Genomic DNA, 21613 nt, shown 5'->3' on the forward strand with positions numbered 1-21613 from the left:
AGCTAGGAATATGGGTAACTTTGTAAAATGCCGTTTCAGGAAGTTCCAATCTACTTAAAAATTTATCTCACAGACAATTTCAGTGAATTTTGCCATTTTTTCAAAGGTCTGGATATGACCAATAAGCAGAAAATACATTTTTCTCTTCTTGTCATGTTTTGCTAAGAAAGATTCCCAAATGAGAAAAGAATATGTTGTGTGAAACCTACACACACACCATTAGGTCAATCCTCAATCATCAAACCCTGATCCCATCAAAAGTACTGGCAGAGAAATAGGAAATAGAAGAGGAAACTTGGGGGAATTCCCATATTTCATTATTTAATATGGATCCGCACATCAGCCACAGTCACTTATTAGGACCCTATAGAACAATAGTGTCCCACAAACCGCAATTTCAGAACCACTGACCAAATCCATAATGCAAAATGCTTCTTTAGAGTACATTTCAGGCAGCATCAAATGGACCCAAGCAGTGTTTGGCAAAGGTAACAAGTGAAGAATACATCCTGAAACACTATGGCTATGTTCCCATTAATAAATTAAACATTCCAGGTACCTGGAAGTCAATCATCAAAAATGTTAAACTATTAGATTAGTTCACTGCATTATTTGGCCCAGGCCCCTTAAAACCCTTCCAAACAATTTCTGGGAAAACTTCAGGAGCAAGCAAAGACCAGAGACAATTTCCCATGGGCAGTGTTCAAGGGGCCCATCCTCTTTTGGAAGGCAAAAGAGTCTAGCAGCATGGACGAGGGCCATACCCTTCCAGCTGGCTTCAGTGCTACACAACAGTCTCAAGCACATTTCCTTATTAATATAAAAAAAAGTTGTGTAAAAACGTATATATAGAGACATACAAAATATATATGTATATAAAAATAATTTGGTTTTGTGTATCTTAAAATACACAGTCCCTTATCACACTTCCATCACAGAGCCCTACCTTACGATACAAAAAGGGTTAAGCAGCAGCAACTGATTACTTTGTGAATATAACAGCTTAAAACAACAAAAATAAGATTTAGAGGTTTTTGGTTTTTTTTTTTAACAAAGCTATATTATGCATTAAAATATTTGTTTGAATATATTAGGTATTTAGTATAACAGATATTTAATAACATCAGTTGACACTATGAGCAGTTACCTGTTGGTATAAATCAGCGTAGCTCCATTCAGCTGTACAGCAGAAAATAAAAACGTGAGTTTAAGTGACCTGCTTGGTGTTCTAGGCCCAGAAATAAAAAATGGACAAGCGGATAAAACATTTATCCTGAATATTAAGGACAAACCTATAAGAATATATGCAAGATGGGCACCTGGCTTTACTGCTTTTTATTGCGAAGAGTAGATACTAACATTTAAATTTTCCTTTGCTGGTAGTATTGGTGTTTCAGTAGTATAGAATATTTGACTCTGACTCTGTAACTGCGAGTCCAGCCAGAAACTGGTAAGTTATGCAAAGCACTTTGCTCATTTGGTTTGCTGTTCTATTCTTAATTTAAATGTATTTTAAATGAAATTAGATTCATTGCCTGTAATAAACTTTTTTTTTCTTTGTGCAAGGTTGCTAGACTGATGCAACTTGATTTCATTCGGGATCAAAAGCATTGCTGCTCAGTACAACCACAAAAAGGTTTATTAATTTAGCAGGAGATGGCAACATATTTCTCTGAACTCATTTTTAGAGCTTCATATTGCTTATACATGTAAATGCAACCAACTATCTTTCAACTCTCCTTTCTTCCGTTTTTGAAGCAATCACCACTTTTCTCAACTGGCATATATTGGTAATCGCCATGATGTCTGAATAAGACAAACTAAAGAACTGTATCAAGGCTGGTATCACTGCCAATTTAAAGTAGCTTTTGCAGTGCTGAGAAAAAGCCTTTGGTCATTTGTAATTCCTGGAAAGGAACTTCGAGAATGCTTTGTTCTCCTCACCCTGATCCGAAAGGTAAACTTCACCTATTCTTAGAGTTTAAGGCTCTTCCATTTTCAGTGAGGAGCTAATGGACATAAAAGAGCCTCCAAGATGAATGGGAAGGAGGAGGTCAGTATGCATAAGCCTGTGCAACAGCTGCAATAATTAGAAGACCCCCTGGGGCTAAGGAGATTAAAGTGCAGGACTTTCATTGTTTCAGTTAGACAGAGAGAGGGGCAAAATTCATTGTCCAAGTTTTTGCACTTTAAAACATTTGTAAAGGATTTTTTTTCCCCTTTGTCTATTTGCTTTCTGAAGGAAAAGGCAAGAAAGAAGTTGTCCTAGGAACAAATAAAGCAACTGGAAAACAGACCATGGCAGTATAACACTGTCACTGAACATCTGGCAAACAAAATTAGTATAATTACAGGAAGGAGCAGCAGTGACTGTAAGAAAGAGCACTCACAGGAACATAATCTGAGGTATCCAAAATTCACTCTCTGACAGAATTCTGCCTGAGCAAGAATGTCTTTTAGTCAATTATCTGTGTGTTACACTAATGAGAGAAAATGTAAAGTTATTTCACTTTTTACAAGCTAAGACATACATGCATAACAGACTGGTTCTGTGGTTTCACATCTTTGGGTTGCAGCATTGCTTTTTCACTCGCCAAGGTTTCATGCTGCAAAACCCAGTAGAATTGCTAGACAAGGGCTCCCATAAGACTGTTCTTACTTTACTGTGGCTAATAAATTACCACTCACTTTCACTAGTGAAATATTGCTGCAACATACACTCCTGGAGTTGCATAAAGCCTGAATCTGGCAATTTATCTCATCCAGCAAAGGGTATCTAATTGGCCTTTTTAAACAGCCAGTCAAGAGAAAAGACTAAGATTACAATGGCAGAGGCTGTTACTCTGTTGATTTTTAGGTTCAAATGATAGCCTTGGTGGGATAGACTCCTCAAATATCCCCCCATCTTACTCCCACAGTTAATCAAGTTCCTCATAAATTTGGTGATCCTCCCTGTTTTTAGTGCAGAAAACAATTTACATCATAAATACACACCAAAATAGAGGCTATAGGGCAGAACACTCTGAAAGGAAGGAATATCGCAGCATTTTCAGCTTCCTGCAGGAATAATGCATTTGTGTTCCTCATTTGAGGTTTTGCACCCATCCTCTGACGCCTGTTGTGGGCTTTGGCAACCTGAGGAGAACAGGCTGCGTTACATCAGCAGGAGCTCCACTGCCAAACGCCTCCGGGAACTTCGCAGTGTGCAGAGAAAGTGCAGACCAACCGCTTTGCTCCCATGCACGCATGAGGGCTTCCTGCTCTCCAGAGGCAGAAATGGCTTGTACTAACTCTCACTTTGCTCCTCTGTGCAGAGTCTTTGGGTACAGCTGCACAGAATAACACCGCCGCATGCGGGGGTACACAAGCTGCTTTGAACAAGCTGGTCCGCAGAAGAAAAGCAGTTAATGGTGAGCTCTGCCTGTATTTTTCACAGGGGTGGTTTGCCAGAGTGGAGGACTTTGCTACATCTGTACTATTTCTGAACACCCAGCCTAGATCCCCTGCCTCATTATCTCTGCACAGCAACATACCAGGCCACAGGTACAAGTGCTCAGGGACGCTAAGGCAGTGCTAATAAATTTAAAAACCATACTGCACCCAGCAACCGCTTTCATGCCACGAGGCCAATGCAGCTCACAGAGCTCTTCGCTTGCAAGTCCTCCAGGCTGGCACGAAACACCTCCAGCCTGCGCTGTAGCAGCCATTTTGCCAGTCCCTGCACGAGGGGGATAGCAGCTTTCTTGGGGCATTTTTACTTGCCTGCTTCTGAGGTGCACTGCGCATAAACCCAGGGTCTTTCTGACCCAGAAATAATCCGCCTCTCCTTCCCTTTCATAGCAGTTAGCCATTGTGCTCTTTCCTTCTCAGCTGTGGAAGCTGGAGCCTCCTTAGATGAGTAATTCAAGACAGGAAAACACAAGTTTAAAGATGTAGCAGCCTTTTTTAATTTAGTTAGCAAGGAAGAACGGAAGTTCAACACCAAGAAGTGATAAGGGTTTAAGACAGATAATTCTAAAAGATTAAATAAAAATCATCTCTTCAAATGCCATACTTAAGAGATAATAGAGAGAATAAATCAATTAGGTTGTCAACATACAATCTCTCAGGGCTAGGAGCACAATTGAGTGGCACCGTTCCCACATTGGAAACAATTTCCATTTATTATCATTATAATGCCTGTAAGAAAGAAGAGTTTGCATAAAACTGAAAATGTGAATAACTGCCTAAATCTGCTTCTCTAATTGCTGCTTATTCCCATTACCTAGGTCAGTGTTTCCAGCCTAGGATATTCCTTACTGGCTTTCTCTTTTTTTACTTAATTTCTAAAAAGTCTCTCAGACTTGCAGCAAATTCAAACAAAAAGTAACAGAACAAGACCCATGAAAGCAGCAGTCTCCCAAAAAAACAGTAAGAATGGTATAGCACTATGGCTAAAAAATACTCGCTCATAAGATGCAAAAAGGCAAGAAAGCTGCAGGTATCCCACCCACCACTTTGATCCTTTTACATCTGCACACTTTTCCAAGGAGGTTATCCAAAACTCAGCTCAAAAAAGTGTTTTATTCAAATTTTTCTTTTTGATTACACTTGGTCATACATGTTATTTTTCATTGCCCAGCACCACAGCAGAACACAAAAAGACAAGCTCATTAAATGTTCAGTTATGTCCCAGAATGAAGAGTACTGTTACTTTGCACTTGTAGGTCAGCTTTTTGCCAAGGTGTCTTAAAACTATTTTATAAAAGTCAACTTTACTATATCCGCACAGAGAGAATAAACAGGGACATAGAGAGATGTAGCAATACTTATTTAAAAACCTTTGTGGAGTCAACTCACCCAAGTTTGCTTGCCTAACAATTAGAAGGCTAAGCTAAACTAGACTAAGTCGCTGTAAACAATAGAGAGGGATAAGGACTGCCAGAGAGTTTCTTTCAAAGAGGAGCTGCCTGTGGCAACAGCTTACATGTTTGGCTTAGAGTAGACGCTCAACTCTTAACAGTTGAAGTTAAAATAAATACCACTCTGATCTCAGGTTTTCTGATTTCAGATCTGGAGTCACAAGTCATAAGGTCAATGCTGTGAAATCACATTTGCTGAACTATTAGCAGGCAGCCAAATACCCAGGGATGATCTTCAGATGGCATTACCTGCTGGTAGCCCTTGTATCCATATGTCTCTACTGACAGATGAAAAGCCACATCCCTGCAAAAAACGCTTGACATGGGAAGGAAGAGGCAGCTGAGAGGCTTCTAATAGTGGCAGCTAACGAGAAGGGAGAGCCATCTCTCTTAAGGCTCTGGGGGCTTGACATTTTCAGATAACAGTGGGAAGGAAATGATTAAAAACGAAGGAAAAATAACTCCAAGCATTCAAAAATTAGGAGGCCAAGGCTTCCTACCACAAGATGGTTTGGACTGTGGATTTAATAATACTTATAACAGGAGAGATCCTGAAGAAAAACTTAAAACACTATGGAAAGATAAAATTACAAGAGCTGACAAAGGAAGGGTAGTTCCTGAGAAAAAGATAAGATTTCAAACAGAGCAAAGTGTAGAGAAGACAGATAAGACAACACTTCGGAAGGAAAAATAAATATGAATGACAGGTTTTGCATATGTCACTTTTTGTAAGAAGCCCAAGCATATAATACCATAAGACTGTTAGCTCTACTTTGAACATAAAATTTTACTGCCTGAGAAGTCAATGTAGTTATAATTGCAGCCAGGGCGTATGGAAAGTATTGCCTACAATTAGTTACAGGAAAGGAGGTGTCCAGTGTGGTGAAACTGCCCTTCTGCAGCAGACTACAGACAGACCTGTCGGCACCGGCTCATCCCCTGCCTCAGGGACAATTCTGCCGTTCCGGTTAACTAGCAGGGACATCTGGCCACCCTGAAACTTCCTGTGAGCACTGAAATTAAGCGTTGCACTCTTCTCTGCTACGCTTTCACTAGCTGTAAAATGAAAATAGTAACACGCACGGTAGGTACAGTTCAATCTAACTTCCCTGATTTGCAATGAACTGTACAAAGCGCCTGATAACTGTTAGCTGTCACTAATGGGCGCCTTCCCACTCGATTTGGGGATTAACAAAGGCATATAACACAGAGTGCACAACATGGCTACTTGCAATACCAAAGGGACTAGATTAAGTGACCCAGGGTGTCCTTCTAGTCCTACATTGCTGACTTCCCTCAGATCAGATCCTCAGGACAGTGCACAAGACCGAGTGAGTCCAGCCTCACATCAGCTCAGCCACAATCAGTGTGTATGTAAATACTCTTATACTCCTGGTATTCAGACATAGCCGTAAGCGGGAGCAGGTTAAACAAAGTTAAAACCAAACTAACTCGCACCTATCACAGGTTAATAATGCACACAGGCAAGCACTGCTCAGGTGATACAAGATGACAGTATCTTGATGATGTATGTGAGCTCTTTACGAATATAATTAATATAAGCAGCTACTGATCATCTGAATACTAGGCATAAATTGTATACATAACCAAAGCAAAGAAAGAAGCTCAGAATTATAGCAAAGTTTCCAAACTCTCATCAAAGAGGAGCTGACTGCTCTTTAAACAGATTTTATCTGTCAAAAAAGACTTAGCAGATATATGCAATATAGAGAGAAAGATAACAACAATGCTTAAACTTTTGTCTCCCTGTGAGTAATAACTAAACAAGGACTCCAGCTGTGGATACTAAAAATTTACATGCGTCCAAAAGCAAATGCCTGAAAAATCCATGCAGGACCATGTAACAAAGACACCATTTCTGTCTCAGGAAGTCCATGGGCTATAAGGCTCTGACAGTAAGAGAATATAGAGGAGAAAAACAGTTACATTTGCCCTTCCCCATCAGCTCTCTCTCCCTTCATTGGAATACGATACTGGAGTAGATAGCCTTTTCATCTGAAATAGTACAGACATTTTCTAGGGTTTGAGTTTGTTTTAAGCCTAATTAGTGAGCAGCATAAATTATGCAACAAATGATTATATTAAATGACTGTAGAATAGGAAATGTACTATTTTCGACTCAGACCCCACCTAAATAATCATATGGTAACGTAGGATTTGATGCTGTTGCATCCCGAGTCAAAACATTGGAGAAGAGATTCTTAGCAGTTAAAGAAGGTGGCTTTGTACATACATCCCATTTAATGGTAAAGCTAGTACTATCCTGTTGCTTAATAACATACAAATCAGACTTTTCTGAACTTTAGAAGTTTATTTTACATCTAAAAATTGCCAATTTACTGGACATTCATGTACAAAATTTGCAACTGTTTGTGATACCTACACAGACAAATTAGGTGCATCTTTTTGTAGGTAGTCTTAGTCTCTTGAGGTTTAGAAAAAAAATCAGGCCTTACACATTTTACTATTTATTTTCCATGTCTAATACGACTGTTCACTTTGTAAGGCTTAACTTGGAAAAAATGATATTCTACAGAGAAAATTCTTCTTTCTTTGAAATCACATTTTACACAGCAAGTTCCATCACTAGTAAGACATGCATCTGATTCACACTTGGATTAGTAGGGGTTTTTTACTCCTAATAAACCTAGATGAAACTCCAGAAATAGTAGCTAGTTATTTTTTTTTTATTCAGGTTAGCTCTGTCAGTAATCTGTTAACTTACTTGTACAGGTTCATTTGAAAAAAAGGACAGCTGTCTAAGCCTGCCTAACTGGCTTCGTTGATGCTGGAGTATGTTTTTTGTTTGAAAGTCCTAATTTGAGGGAATGTCCAAACAAATGGAAAATCTAGAAATATACAGCACTCAAGTCTTGCACTGTTTTAAAAAAAAACAATCAAACTAACAAACAAAACCCAGAAAGTTAGCATAATAATAAAAGGAATAATTTCACCTACTTCAGAATGCAGATTTATGCTGGATAAGCTTTGGCCTAGTCCATTTGACCATTTCTAACAAATTTATTAAATCTGACTCAATTCTCAACACGTGTAACTGTGCTAGCACTTAAAGAATAGCAGCAAATAACGGTTGCAGTGACTTTGACCATGTTGGGCAAACATCCTTTCTTCAAAAGGAACCCAAAGTGCTTTACAAAATCTTATCCCTCATTATCTGAAAGTTATCACATGCACTCTGTGCAAGGAAGAAGCATGCTGTTTTCAGAAATATCAGTAACATTTTTCTACATCTGAGTTGCCCTCACGCAGGGAATTTTGCAAACAATTCCCATCTTAAATGAAAGGATTCTGCTTTACTTTAGGGTCAGGACCACAGTCAAGTTACTGCAGCATCAGCTGAGCCGCAATAACCACTTTTTCTACACATTTTAATCCACTGCAGCGGTGAAGTAAAATATGCCCATTCAGATCTCAAAGAAAGTGTGCTACAAGAACGCATTTTACTTTTCATTTGTGATGAGCTTAAAGTTTGCACATGCTCAGCTACTGCACTTCAGCTAACACTTGGTACTTGTCATACTGGAGTATCTGATGTATACAGATACTGATGTATCTGATTTCTTGTACTAGCAAAACTGGTAAGTAATACTCTTACCAGTACTTCCTAGGGCTCCCACACATGTACCCGTATCAGCTCCACTTAGCTTAGAAGAGCTGACCAAAACACAGTGCTGAACGATGTTAATTGCCAGCTGTGAAGTTAACACCTTCAGTAGGAAAAGATTCTCCAGTATTGTGGTAATGACTGTCAATGAAGAATGTACACAGGGTAGGTGCACAAGATCATATTTCTCCTTAGGCAGCTGTTATCACTTTAGGCTGCAGATTCAAAAAGAACTCAATGAAAACTAATTTAGATTTGAGACTAACTTCTTTTTTATTCTTTTAAATAAAAGCTGAAATCACAGAGAATCCAGAAATCTGTAATGAAACGAGGGCAGAAATATCGAGGGGCAACAACATTCATATGAAAACTTTATGAGTCTGACAAATGATGTTGTTCACTTAATAAAGAAAATTAAAAAAATGAGTGCACAACTGAGAATTTAACAATGTTATTTGCCATTCAGGTCAAGATCTAGCCTTTTTCCTTCCCCAAATTTTGACATTAGAGCAATCGTGAGAAACAGCAGTTGCAGAAAGCAGTGTGCTAAACTCTTTTAATTAAAAAAAAAACAAATCTGAATTGTGTATCTCATACAGCGTTTTGCAGCAGCACTAACTACACATGCTGAGGTATTGGCATAAATCATCAGATATTTTATTGCAGTAAATGTCCGCTGCTCCAGGATATAGATATGCAGTCAAGGGAGCACTTTAAAAGGAATAAGGAATGCTAGGTACATTAGTTACTGAAAAGTAATGTTCATACCAGGATTTCTTCTGCTTTTACCAATAGGAGTAAACAGCCTATGAAGTTATATAGACATTAATAGTTACACTGATTTATTGTATTTCCAGATTAAGACCACACCTCCAAAATCTTTCATTGAATCAGTGCCAAAAGCCTGCTAAAGTTATGTTAAGCATATTGGAAGAACAATGCAGTATTAAGCTTATGAAAAAACTTAGCCAAAGCCATGTCTTCCAGAAGCCGATATTAATGTTTTTTTTGGGACTCAGTCATTGGAATAAATACTCATGAAACTTCCAAAAGACACCTAAATGCAAAGGAGCCTAAGGCAAAGAGTCCAGGCTAATGTTCATGCAAGCTAGTACATCCACACAGCACAACATTCTCCTAAGCACACAGAAAAATTGAGCCCAAATTTTGCATTAACATGGCACTGTGCCTGGCCTAATATGTTCTGCTTTTCAGCACAATTTATTAGTTCAGGCTCAGTGCCACAGTGACAGGGCTATACAGCACTGGGCTCTGCAGCAGTCTCTACCCTTTACTCACCGTGCTGTAGAAGCATGCTCTCAGGAGCAAAACACCTATAGATCAGGCACTCTTTTGTCACTTCCACACTCTTGAAAGTCAGTTACACACTCTTGAAGGTCCTGTCTGTTATATTCCTTTACATGCACACTTTTTCCCCTCAAAGTTTTGGATGCTATTTCCTTTTAGTATTAGGAAGCCAACTCTTAGCCTTGGATCTTCCGTGTCAGAGAACATTAGCAATATCTCCCTACTTGTTTTCCTGCAATTTTCTGCCAGATAGATTCCCCCTAACTATCCAACTTTTATTATTGGGTTAAAAGAAATTCTTCCTTTGTGTTTGATGTTCCTATCACAGAAAGAGCGGTCCTCAGTTTAGTTTGCATTATTTTTTGCATGTCCAGTGGCAAGATAGGCCAACTAGAGCTCCCGTGGCTAGGCAGTTGCTTCTTTTCATCCTACATTATTAATTAAAAAGAAACTGCTTCTGCCTGCCAAGTCTGTCTTCCTGTAAAGCCACTTGTAAAGACATTTTCAGACACATATATTATTATACTATGTACCACGGCTCAAAAGGGTTGGTTTTGGAAAACTTTAGAGATTTCTCCAAAAAGATTGTAAAAGCAGGAGCTCATCTTGCAAAGGATATGAAACTAATCGAAGCATCAAACTACTTCAGGAACAAACAAATAACATTTCTGAGGACCAGAAGTAGCCTCCAAAAAGGTAAAAAGGAGAAATGGGGAAACTACAGACTGGAAAAGATTCTTAAGAATAAACAAAAGAAAATAAGAGAATTGGAAGACTCAACAGTTAGGGAAGAACAGTTTGCTAAAGACGCTCCTTTAAATGTTTCTAGTTATATGGCAATTACTAGCTTTTACTGTTTTGACTGGAATCACTACTGACAGCAAATAATATAAACAAATCCTTACCATCAACAGCCAATGACACAATGCCTTGTGTGTCTTCAACTCCATACATAACATCACAGCGGTACACCCCTGCATCACTTGCACGCAGCTTAGAGAAAGTCAGCGAAGCATCACCAGTCTCCTCTGAATGGGTTGGAACAGCCACTCTGTCTTTGTAGTTTTGGCCTATTTTGATGTTCCCATTCTGGGCCACCAGGACTGTGGTTTCTTTTGCATCCTTTCCATTTTTATCCAGTTCAACCTTTGACCATTTGATTCGAAGATATTCAGCTGCATAGCTGGAGGCTATAGTGGGTGTGGTTGAGAAGAAGCATGGCAGGACTGAAGTTCCAGAGAGGGATCCCTTTACCAGGGCTTTTTTTTCTGCTTTAACTAGAAGAAAGGTGGGGGAGAGGGGAGAAAGGAGAAATCACATTAGTGGATCAGCAAAAGAGGAAAAAGATGAATCGCATTGTTATTTAAGGATTCCCAGTCATTGAAGACCTGAATCTCTTGATTCTTAGCTGGTTCATACCTGGACTGAACAGTATATCCTTAAAAAGGATGTGCTCCCACATCCTGGGCCCTTAATTAAGCCCAAAGGCTCTAGTCTTGCCTCCAACTCTTTCCTGTCTGGGCAAATTAATTCACTGCTCTGTGACTTATTCTCTCCGTTTCTTATAGCCACAAAGTTATTGACCTCTTTTGCAAACTGTTTTGAAATTTTCAGCTGACAGTCAAACTGTAAGAGTTATGTTTTGTTGCTTCAGAGGCGTCAAACCACTTTCAGTGAAAGATGGGGAGTTACCTCACATTTAGTGTTGGCCAAGAGCGGGCACATAGGGGAGCTACTGCAGAGTCGCTGACACGCTGTACGCTCACATTCTGCCTTACCTCACAGTAGCTAGTTTAGGCATTCACGTCCTAAGAGTAAAATGTAGCCTATAACTTTGCATAGATTACGTCCCCTACTCCATTATTCTATCAAGGGTTAAGTCTTTTTATTGCGTATGTACTGAAACAAAAGTCTTTCCAGTCAGATTCTAAGTAGTCATTCTTTTAAAATTATTTCCTTGCAGCCACAGGGCCTTTAAACACATTGCAGAAATCAAACATTTTAGGATGTTAAAGCAAAGAAGGAAGTGAAGTGCACAGAAAGTCCCTACTTGACTCAAACTTGACATGATAGGATCTTTATCATTTTTATGACATCTCCAGCTGCAAACACTTTACAGAGAAATGCTTCCATCTGACATTATCCTAAGGGGAAAGCTGACTACTGTTCATCGAACCTCCCCACAGCAAATGTCTGAAAAGAGGATTTCTGTTAGATACTATTATATGCCGGCTTTTATCTTCATATAAATATGGTACAATAACATATTTACATATACATACATACATATATATACACACACATACATCTATATATATCTTTCCTCTTCCACTGTCCTGCTCTCAAACATTTTTGAAAGGCTGAAAATGCTGATTATTAATTTGAAGCGAGCTAGGATTCATTAAGTTTAGGAATACAACATCTTTAAACAAATACTAGCCACAAACAGTCATGCATGAAGTAAGAGACAACACCACATGAGTATTATCTAGCCACTTATCTATCATCAGAAATATCATCTCTGCATATACAGTAGAGATTTTGAAAGAAAAGAATGAGGAAGAAAAATAGAAAAAAAAGAAAATTTACTCATTAAGTTGATTATTTTTTTATCAGAGATAGATACCTTTATACAGCATGAAATATTATCTTCAAAGGATTCAATAGAAGAATAATCAGCTTGCTATCCAAACATTTTAATAGCAGAGAAAACTGCTAACTAGAAAAATAAAAAAAAAAAAATTGGCCTGACCAGTGAGGAGCCAGAATTTGGAACAGAAGTGCTCAGGTTATTTCCATTCATGTCTAACTCAGATCTAGCGAGAACCTATTTGTAAAACAGGAGAGAGAAAACCAGGCCCAGTACAAGAACTGAGGACTAGAGAATTCTGAAGGCTTGAAGACAAGCCAGCAGAGGTTTCCAAAGACGAGCTGGAAAGTTTTGATTGCATATACATTTCTTAAAAAAAAAAAGTAGTGGACACCACTCGCAAGGAAATACAACTCGACTCCCTAGAGCCAACCGATTGCAATAAACTAGGAAGGACTGGCTTTATCAGTGGGAAAACAAAATTGGCTCTTATATCACCTTTAACTTCTTGCAACTTTAGTGAATAACAGTGGAGTAGAACTAAAGAAGGAATGAAGACCCAATCCTATCGGTTGCGATGGAATTACTGCCAAATTGCACAGGTGGGAGATTAAAATCAGTCTCAAAATATTTAGCATTCATTATGATCTCTTGTCATTTAGATACATAACAGGAACTTCTTAAATGAAAAATGACCTACTTATAATTATCCTGACTGACAGAATTTTAATAAATTTTAGAGATCTGTTTCTGGTTGCAAGTGATCTGGAATATCAGTACTGAACCCTGAGGAAATTTCCTCTCTTTAAAATTTGTGTCTTCACATTCAGTAGACTGAAAGCTTTCGGCAGCAAACACAAATCATCATGATATGCAGACGAGATTTATCATAAATTGGGCTATATTCCAGAATAGGGAAGACCATGTCGCTACAAATATATCTGTTTAACTGTAGAAAGTATTATAAAGCACTTCATAAAAGCACTCTTTGTTTTGACTTGCAGATGGACAACAGTAGAAGAGAGGAGTAGAAGAGAGGAGGAAAAAAAAATACATGATTGCAACCGAAGCACTGGATTAAGTTCTGTTCCAAAAAACAGGACTTCCTGCAGCAATCCAAGCTAGTTAGTCAAGCAGAATTTATTAGCCAATGCGGAAAGCATCCATCTCTTCTATTAATCCATATAACCCTTTAGTTCCTTCTGCATTTTACCTTAGGCTCACACTCCATATTACGCCTCTTTTTCAGCTACGATTTGTGGTAAAGTATAAATTATTCTTTATAAGGTATGTGGCCAGCAAAATATAAACAAGCCATTAAGCAAGAAAACATTTTGTAATTCTTTGTAAATTCAAACACAACCTGAGAAGGGAAAGTATTTGCCAATTTACTATGATGGAAATTCCCTACTATTGAACATTCTTTTATCCTGTCTCTTCACCTAGCCATATAGGACCTAAAATACTAGTAACATCATGCACTCTTAAAAAAGGCGGGGGGGGGAGGGGGCAGGGGGAGGGACCGTTTTGAAGTGACTAAACTAGCTGGTGATGAATATAAGCATTTTTTCTGTTGCTGACAAATACACGTAACTCTTAAGCACAGCTAATTCATTAAGGAAAACACACAGACAATAAGGAAAGAAAATACACAGTTAAGTCCAAATCACCTGGACACCTGCTGCTTATCCCAGCAAAGTCAATGAGAGCTTTGTCTGAGAGACACTGCAGGGCTGGGCCCAGAGCAGCACAATACAGTCAAATTAGGGCAGATTCATTAGATATTGTGCCTCAGCAGTTATTTTTTTGTGTCTTTCTAAATTTAAATATTAAATATCTCAGACATCAGAATGAGTAATGAGAGAAGGCAGAATGAAAACTTTTCCCATGTGACATCTTGATGGAAAACAAGACCGTCATGTCTCAGTTACTGGGTAGGGCTGGGTTACTGGGGAGGACTTCCATACAACTTGTTCCATTCTTATCTTCCCCAAACCTAAAGCTAAGGTCAAGCATTTGTATCAGTTTATTAGGGGAGTGATGGCACGTGGGACTGAGGGAAGACTGAAGGGATGTGACACACGCCAACACTGTACGCACAAAGGCTGGGTAGGCTCCAGCCTCAGCCAAGAGCCATGGGCCTTTCACCATCATATGGCCCAACATCCTAGAGGCATTCCTTACCAGATGACCCAGTCAAATGCTGTAATAGGTTTGGGCTGTGTTATTAAGTAAAGGGACAGACTTAAAGGCAGGTAGCTCAGGGAGCTATAAATCTGCACCTAGGTCTCTTGGAGTTCTTTGACAAGGTTTTCCTTTTTCTGCCTTGTGTGAAGATATTTTGCTTTACTGAAGGTAGAGAGAAAAAACAAATAAAAACAAATAAAAACACAACAGTTTGCCTTTTCTCTTTTTGTTTTTTGTTAGCAAAACTGCTTTATGTTCTCCCAGTCTACCATTTGGGTTGTAAAGTCAGCTCATCTTAGCAATGACATATGGCTTGATATCTTTCTTTTGAAGTTGGACACAAGCAATAAACGTACTTCTTGCTCTACTTCTTGCTCAAAAACAAAGTCTCTTTCCCTAGAATTCTATGTGTGTATATATACACATACACTATATATATACACACTATATACACATGTATGTTTGTACTGTACTGTAAAAATTACAAACCTCTTAAAATAGAAATCTAAAGAAAAAAGGGACAGAAGTCTGCAGTGTTACAGTACACTAATCATAACCACAACACCAGTAGGTCAGTAACGGACAAAAAGTCTGAATCCAAAAGAAAAGAATGCCCTACCTGAAATGACACTGTTTAGGAGAGCAATTTTGCTATATAATTAATTTTAACTGAACAGAATGCTGTTACTGAATAAACAGAAAAAAACATAAATTTAAGGAGTAAAAGATTTTATTTTTTAAGTCAAACATGTGAGATAAGAAAATTTAAATCTCCTTTTGAGTTCATCAACAGTCTACCTACATATATGATATAGAGACCTACCTGTCAGCAGCCACAGAGAGTATCAATGAACTTGTGTGTTCTGTGAATCTGACTACTAACACTGAACTTGAAAAGTCAGTTCATTAACCCTAAATCTTTCAATGAGAATATTAAAAACAACTAAAATGAATGCATTGCTTGCACAAACTTGTACAGAACTTTGATGGTGGAGATAACAGACTGACACCCAAAAAAAAACCCTCACTGCACTCTTTACCAGGCGATTTGTCTGAGCAAGCAGAGTAACTGAAGAAGGTATAAAATAATGTAGAATAAATTACTTTCAAACTCTGCAAGTAAATCACAGGAAGCCAGGCAAATGTCAATCCCAGCTGCAGAACTCAATGTAACATGTATAACAGATACACACACATGCAAACATCATATGCACGCACACATGTATTTTATGTCACACATGCAACAAATAGATAAACTGGTGTGTATTTTTATATATATACACACACCTTAGAAATATATCATACACCACAATTTAGGGGAATTCTATTCTTTTCCGGATTACAAGGCTTTCATGAAAGCACACTCACTGATAACATGACAAATAGTTGCTTAAAACGGGTAAGGTAAATGCCAATATTTAGCACAATTGCCAGGTCCAGCTTGTAAACTACAATATACTACCATCGGCTAGTTAAAAGTGAGCAAATGTCAAGCTAGCAATAGGTGTAAACCTTGTTCATTAACTTCTGACATTAATCCTTCATGTGTACCAGAGCAAACAGTGCAGGTCCTGCAAAGGGGCGCTCCTGTGACCCCAGAGGCTTATACTCTATTTCCTGCTGCCCTTCTGACAAATATATCTTCTGGGAATGTAAAGTCTTAAAGAAACCACACAAGAGCTTTCTCAATTTGCTTTCAGGGGAAAAATACTTAATGTTGCTGCATAAAATCTGAGTGCATCATGCAAATATGTTAGGTATTTATGATTGTGACCATTCTCAAAGATGAGTGGAAGCAAAGACAGGAATAATAACTAATGGTGAATGCATAAAATGTTGCATGCTTATAACTTTCTGTGTTCTAAATTTTGTTATGACTATTATTAGACTCTTGGATTCCAGGATTTACTTTTTTTTTTTTAAGGAAAACTAGACTGAAATATCCAAATAAAGCCTTTTGGGGAACTTGGCAGAGAAAAGGAGTTGCTTGGGAAGATGTTATGGTAAGCAGTTGAATAAACTAAGCATCTAGAATAATGCCAAAATTAAACCTTAGACTGAATGACACATGATTAGAGACCAGTGCAGTGGCAGACAGGAAGATAGGTTAGTACCCAAATACTACAGATGCTTAGAAAGTTTTAAGCATAGCATTTCAGCCAGAAGAAAATGCCAGCTCACCAAAGCTCAACTTTTTTTTAAATATGTGTCAATTTTGAGAAATTTCCCATATGACTCTTGAAAGACAGATTTAAAATTTTCAAAATGATTTTGCCTGAAAGCTTTTGAAAGGAAATACTGCTATGCATCATATTCAAGTGACTATTTAAATAAAATGTGTGGAGTGACCCAATCCATTTCGGGAAGGGAAATGCGGGAATTTGTATTCCATGAAAGATTTCCAAGTTTCAGTTTTGCATTCCAATTCAGGATTTAAAAAGAAAAAAAGTTGAAGCTTCAGAAATTCCTTTCTAACTCTTCTAGATGCAAAGACAGGGATTTTTTTTTTTACTAAAGAAACCAGATGTATTGAAAAAGTGTGCCAGTGATCTTGTAATACCCATGTTCAAAAGCAGTAATACACGAACTAGCTGGCATTTCTCAGAATAAAAGGATATGAATCAACCCTATAGAATCTTCATCTTTTTAAAAACATTTTGCGATCTTTGTTCTCTTCACCATGGTCATGCTTTGAATACGTTTAAGAATCTCTGACAAAAATATAGCCCCTAACTTTGAAAATAAAAGCCACAATGTTCACAGTGTATTTCTAGAAGCAGAAGGCTCTTCCTACATTCCTTCTCAAAGGTTCAGGCAAATAAGGACTAGTCAGAACCTGGACTATTATTTTTGAGAACCTCTAACCAGGATGTTCATATAGAACTTGCCTATGTGCTAAAAATTCTGTTCTGGAGAGCACATGAGCCATATTAGAGCTGATGAAAGACAAGAGTAAATCAGGGGATATCTAAAGGTGTCAACTCATATTCTGTTACTACAAGGCTCAGTCCCACTTTTCCCTGCTTCCAGTGGTATGTTCCCAATCCCCTAATTCTGCCAGCACTAGCACTTGTACAAAGCAGTGAATCAGATCAAAGATGTGATCCGGCTAAAAACTAACCTTTAAAAAAAATGTAATATATTGTCTTTCAGACAATAGATTTACCAGATCCACTTGACTCTATGGATACCCACATAAACACTAGCATCATTACAAGGGAAAGCATGAAAACTAGCACTAGGGGCTGGAGAAGGGACAGTATTATCCTGCCTAGTGGAAAAATGTATGCGAGATTGCAGTGTCCATGGAGCTATACCCTAAGTAAACATGAGATTTTAAATAGGTCATAACAGAAAGGTCAAGTTTAAATTTCTTTTCAGATTCCTTTTTCTTGCTTATTCCATCCTCCTGCACACCTCCATCCCAAAGTTGCTTTTCAGGTAAAATCTTATCTTTCTACCTTTCCTCATGTGAATGACATGTAACTATTTACTCCATTTTGAAGATGATTAATTATGGTTAATAGCTTTTCATTTTAACCTCATTTTACTATACCTTAAAATAGACATTTCTACCTTAAAGAAAGCTATAATTCATTAAGTAAAAAATTTAAAAGTTCACCACATAGACATTGCAAGTCCGAGACCTCTTCTCATAAACGCTTACCTAGAATTTTATTCTAGAATATCTAGAATTACCTAGACTGCTTCATATGAACAGTATAGTAAATTGACATTTAATAACCAGATCAGTCTTAGCCCTCCATGAATAAAAGAACAGATGCTCAGATTTTGTCCCTGGCCCTCTTCCTGAAGTTTTGAGTCTGTTGTCTCTGAGGACAACTGCAGCCTTCCTGGCCTGTTGTTACTTAATGAAGAATGGAAAAACAAAACTAGCCTTAAGGAGGAAGCAATGATAGGAAACAGTAAAGGATGGTGCTTCCAGCCTGCTCCAGAAAGAAAACTACATTTTTTTTAGTTGACTCTACTAAGCACAAGAGTCTTTTCTTTTATCTTACAGGACTTTCTCAAGGCTTTGCTAGAGCCAGTGGACAAGCTGGCAAAAAAAAAAAAAAAAGAGAGAGTACATTTGATTTTTCCAAGCCTAAAATCAGTTTGAGAAGGACAGAACAGGAAAGAAAAAAGAACAGAACAGAAACAAAACTGCTCTTGTCTTGCTCTCAGGCTTGCTGTTATCATAATTTTGTGAGTCTCCAGCAGCTTCCTTACTGAAGGCCTGAATCAAACTTTCAAATAACCATGGCAGCCACACATGAATATATATTTCAGTGTTATCATGTAATCAGCATGAGAAGTAATAAGGGCTCCTTATCACACAACACTAACACTCACATCTGCCTTAATGCATCCCTGCTCCAGACTGAGCATCCTGGAACTTGCCTCCTCTCAATATGTTAAAGACCACCGAAATCACACAGGTCAGCTAATAACAGTCCCCCCATCAACCAGGGGGCTGACACAGTGCCCACACAGCTCCTCACTAGTTAGCAGAGAAAAGAAGAAACTGGGGCTACTGTTTTGTTCCCTGTCCTTCTCACATGCACCCTCTTACCCTGAATGCAGGGAGCGGGAACTGTGGAAGAGCATGTGTCCTATAAATCCAAAATGGTGCTGTGGCATGACTTATATGAGTATTTGCATTGGGATCTGACTGCGAGCTGTGAGGAACCAGTATTCCCGTAGCCCAGAGACAATCCCATTTCATTCACCGGTTCTACAGCCTGGCTAGCTCAGTCCCAGGAGTCTGCTCCTGCTCCCAAGAGCCAGGCTGCAGGCACTGCTCCCTGCCCCCTCCCCAGCACCAGGCTGAAGTTCCCATGGAATCTGTCTGCCCTCCACTACACTTAGCCCTCCTGACAGCCTTCTCCTCATCTGTTGTAGGGGAACTCCTCTGTGGACCATGCAGAACGAAGGTACAAGACCTATCTGCCCCACATGTAAAACACTTCACAAGCACAGCTGACAGAACTAAAATCTGTTCTTGAAAATTTGGAGAAGATCATCTATTTTACTTTACTTAATATAATCCTATGGCATTTTATTATTATTTGACTTACAGCAGCACTTAAAACCTCATGAGACATCAGATGGACATGTTACAAACATTGGGAGAAACATCCCCACCACAGAGTCTTTTGTCTAAATTAATACGGCAAAGAAGAGAACACAGAAGCAAAGATAGATACACAGTACAGCAGGAAATAGTAGCAGAGGCAAGACCAGAAACCAAATCTCCTGAGACTTGGGATACATTCTATGAATGGGACCACGATGCCTTCCACTGTCAATAAAATGAATTTTAATAAATGATTCTGTGTATCACAGACTTACCTCTAGGTAGCACACATGTTACAACTAATGTAGAGCACATCCATAAGATACTTTTTATATTTAACAACATCTTGACCTACAAATAAAGAAAAAATGAGTTAGTATTGCACTATGTCCTTGTCAAGTGCTGTAATTCAGTACATCAATATATGTCACTGATATTAGAAGCAATACATGATCTTTTCCATCTGCAAACAAGCAAACAAGCAAACATGCAAACAAGGACTTTCTGTTTTCAAAACTTCTCCATCTATTTTATGATGGAAGTTTGTTATAATGACAGTTTGGCCCTATTTAATACAGAATCATAATGAATTTCAGGTTACTGATTCTAAAGTGATATTCAGACTTGTCAATCCCCTTTCTGTTTGCTTCTCACTTCTTTTTTAGGCTCCCATTCTAACAGTTGAAAAGTTCTCTAAAATACATAATGTATTCATAGCATATTGTAATTTTTATTCCAGTTCTTAGTGAATGCATTGAATGTGCAAATAGCATAAAAATTTGAGTGTACTAAAAAAAGTATTACAATTCTCATAAATGTCAACTATTATAATGGTTTTATAAATAGTCTCTCTTCCATATAGTTACACATATGCTCTGTCTATCTATCATCAGAAATAGTTTTCAGCAACAGTTTGTGAAACACTGCTGTGGAAAAGTTTTATCACAAAAACTCTGAGTTTCCTGATATTGCTGTCAAGATATACTACTTGGGCTCTTTACTTCAGCCAATAACCCAGACTGATACTTTTTTCCCTGCCCAAGATAGATTACAGTTTAACTGCTATTAGGAAGACTGGAACAGAGATTTATTAGATATACATGTATTACACATACATATTTTAGTATTTTATACATTAGCATTTTAGCACTTGAATATTTCCATACAATGTTTTAGGGCTAAAACTGACTAAAATGTCCTCAAACCTTCACAGGCTGTATTGAACATGACAGCAAGACGTACAGAGTAACATCCTCAGAAAACTACTGGTGATGGGTTCAAACTTAAGAAAGTCCTCTACGCAGCTTTCAGCTGTAGCCAAACTTTACATGAGTCTGTGTAAATTATTATCTATCCTGTAATAGTTGAATGGTTCAGAAAGGATGCAAAACATCTCAAATCAAGCCTTTACAATGAGGCAATCTCTTAACATAACAGCATCCCACCTCTAACATAACAGCATAACAGCTCAGAATTCCCACCCAAAAATGCTGAAAACCCAAGAGCTTCTCATTCCCTGTAAGAAGATGGCCAGAGTTGGTTGCCTGTGCTGGGTAACATGCTGCAACCTATTCCCAGGGTGCGTGGGGAGAGAGCCCAGCTGCTTTCCATGTGGCTGACTGCACATTGCAAAAGATACCCCATCTTTGCTTCATCCATTCAAGAGTGCTGAGAGTATGATGCGATATCACTTTTTTTGCAATACCAGCTCCATGGAATTTGCACTTTTTATGACCGAATCCCAAACAAGAACTGACATCTCTTTGACTTCATTCAGTTTGATCCTTAACCTCCTCTTTTTTTGAAGACTCTAACACATACCTCCTAACAGCACCCAACCAGCGTTTGATCTTTCTCCCACTTAAGCAAGCAAAGCTGTACACGGAGAAAACAAAACCGTCCAT

At 38.3% G+C, this 21613-nt stretch overlaps 1 protein-coding gene across 3 annotated transcripts in view; it reads right to left on the reverse strand.

Annotated features, from left to right (window-relative positions):
- LOC138064833 (versican core protein-like) overlaps positions 1-21613 on the reverse strand; it is a 116083-nt gene that overhangs the window by 86226 nt on the left and 8244 nt on the right. For all 3 annotated transcript variants that reach the window (XM_068928909.1, XM_068928908.1, XM_068928910.1), the window contains exons 2-3: positions 19985-20060; positions 10761-11132 (exon numbers count right to left, since the gene is read on the reverse strand). In XM_068928909.1, coding sequence (XP_068785010.1) covers positions 10761-11132; positions 19985-20054 — 442 coding nt within the window. In that variant the 5' untranslated portion in view covers positions 20055-20060. The remainder of the gene's footprint in view (positions 1-10760; positions 11133-19984; positions 20061-21613) is intronic.

Source organism: Struthio camelus, chromosome Z, assembly GCF_040807025.1.
Source record: "Struthio camelus isolate bStrCam1 chromosome Z, bStrCam1.hap1, whole genome shotgun sequence".
Classification (NCBI taxonomy): Eukaryota; Metazoa; Chordata; class Aves; order Struthioniformes; family Struthionidae; genus Struthio; species Struthio camelus.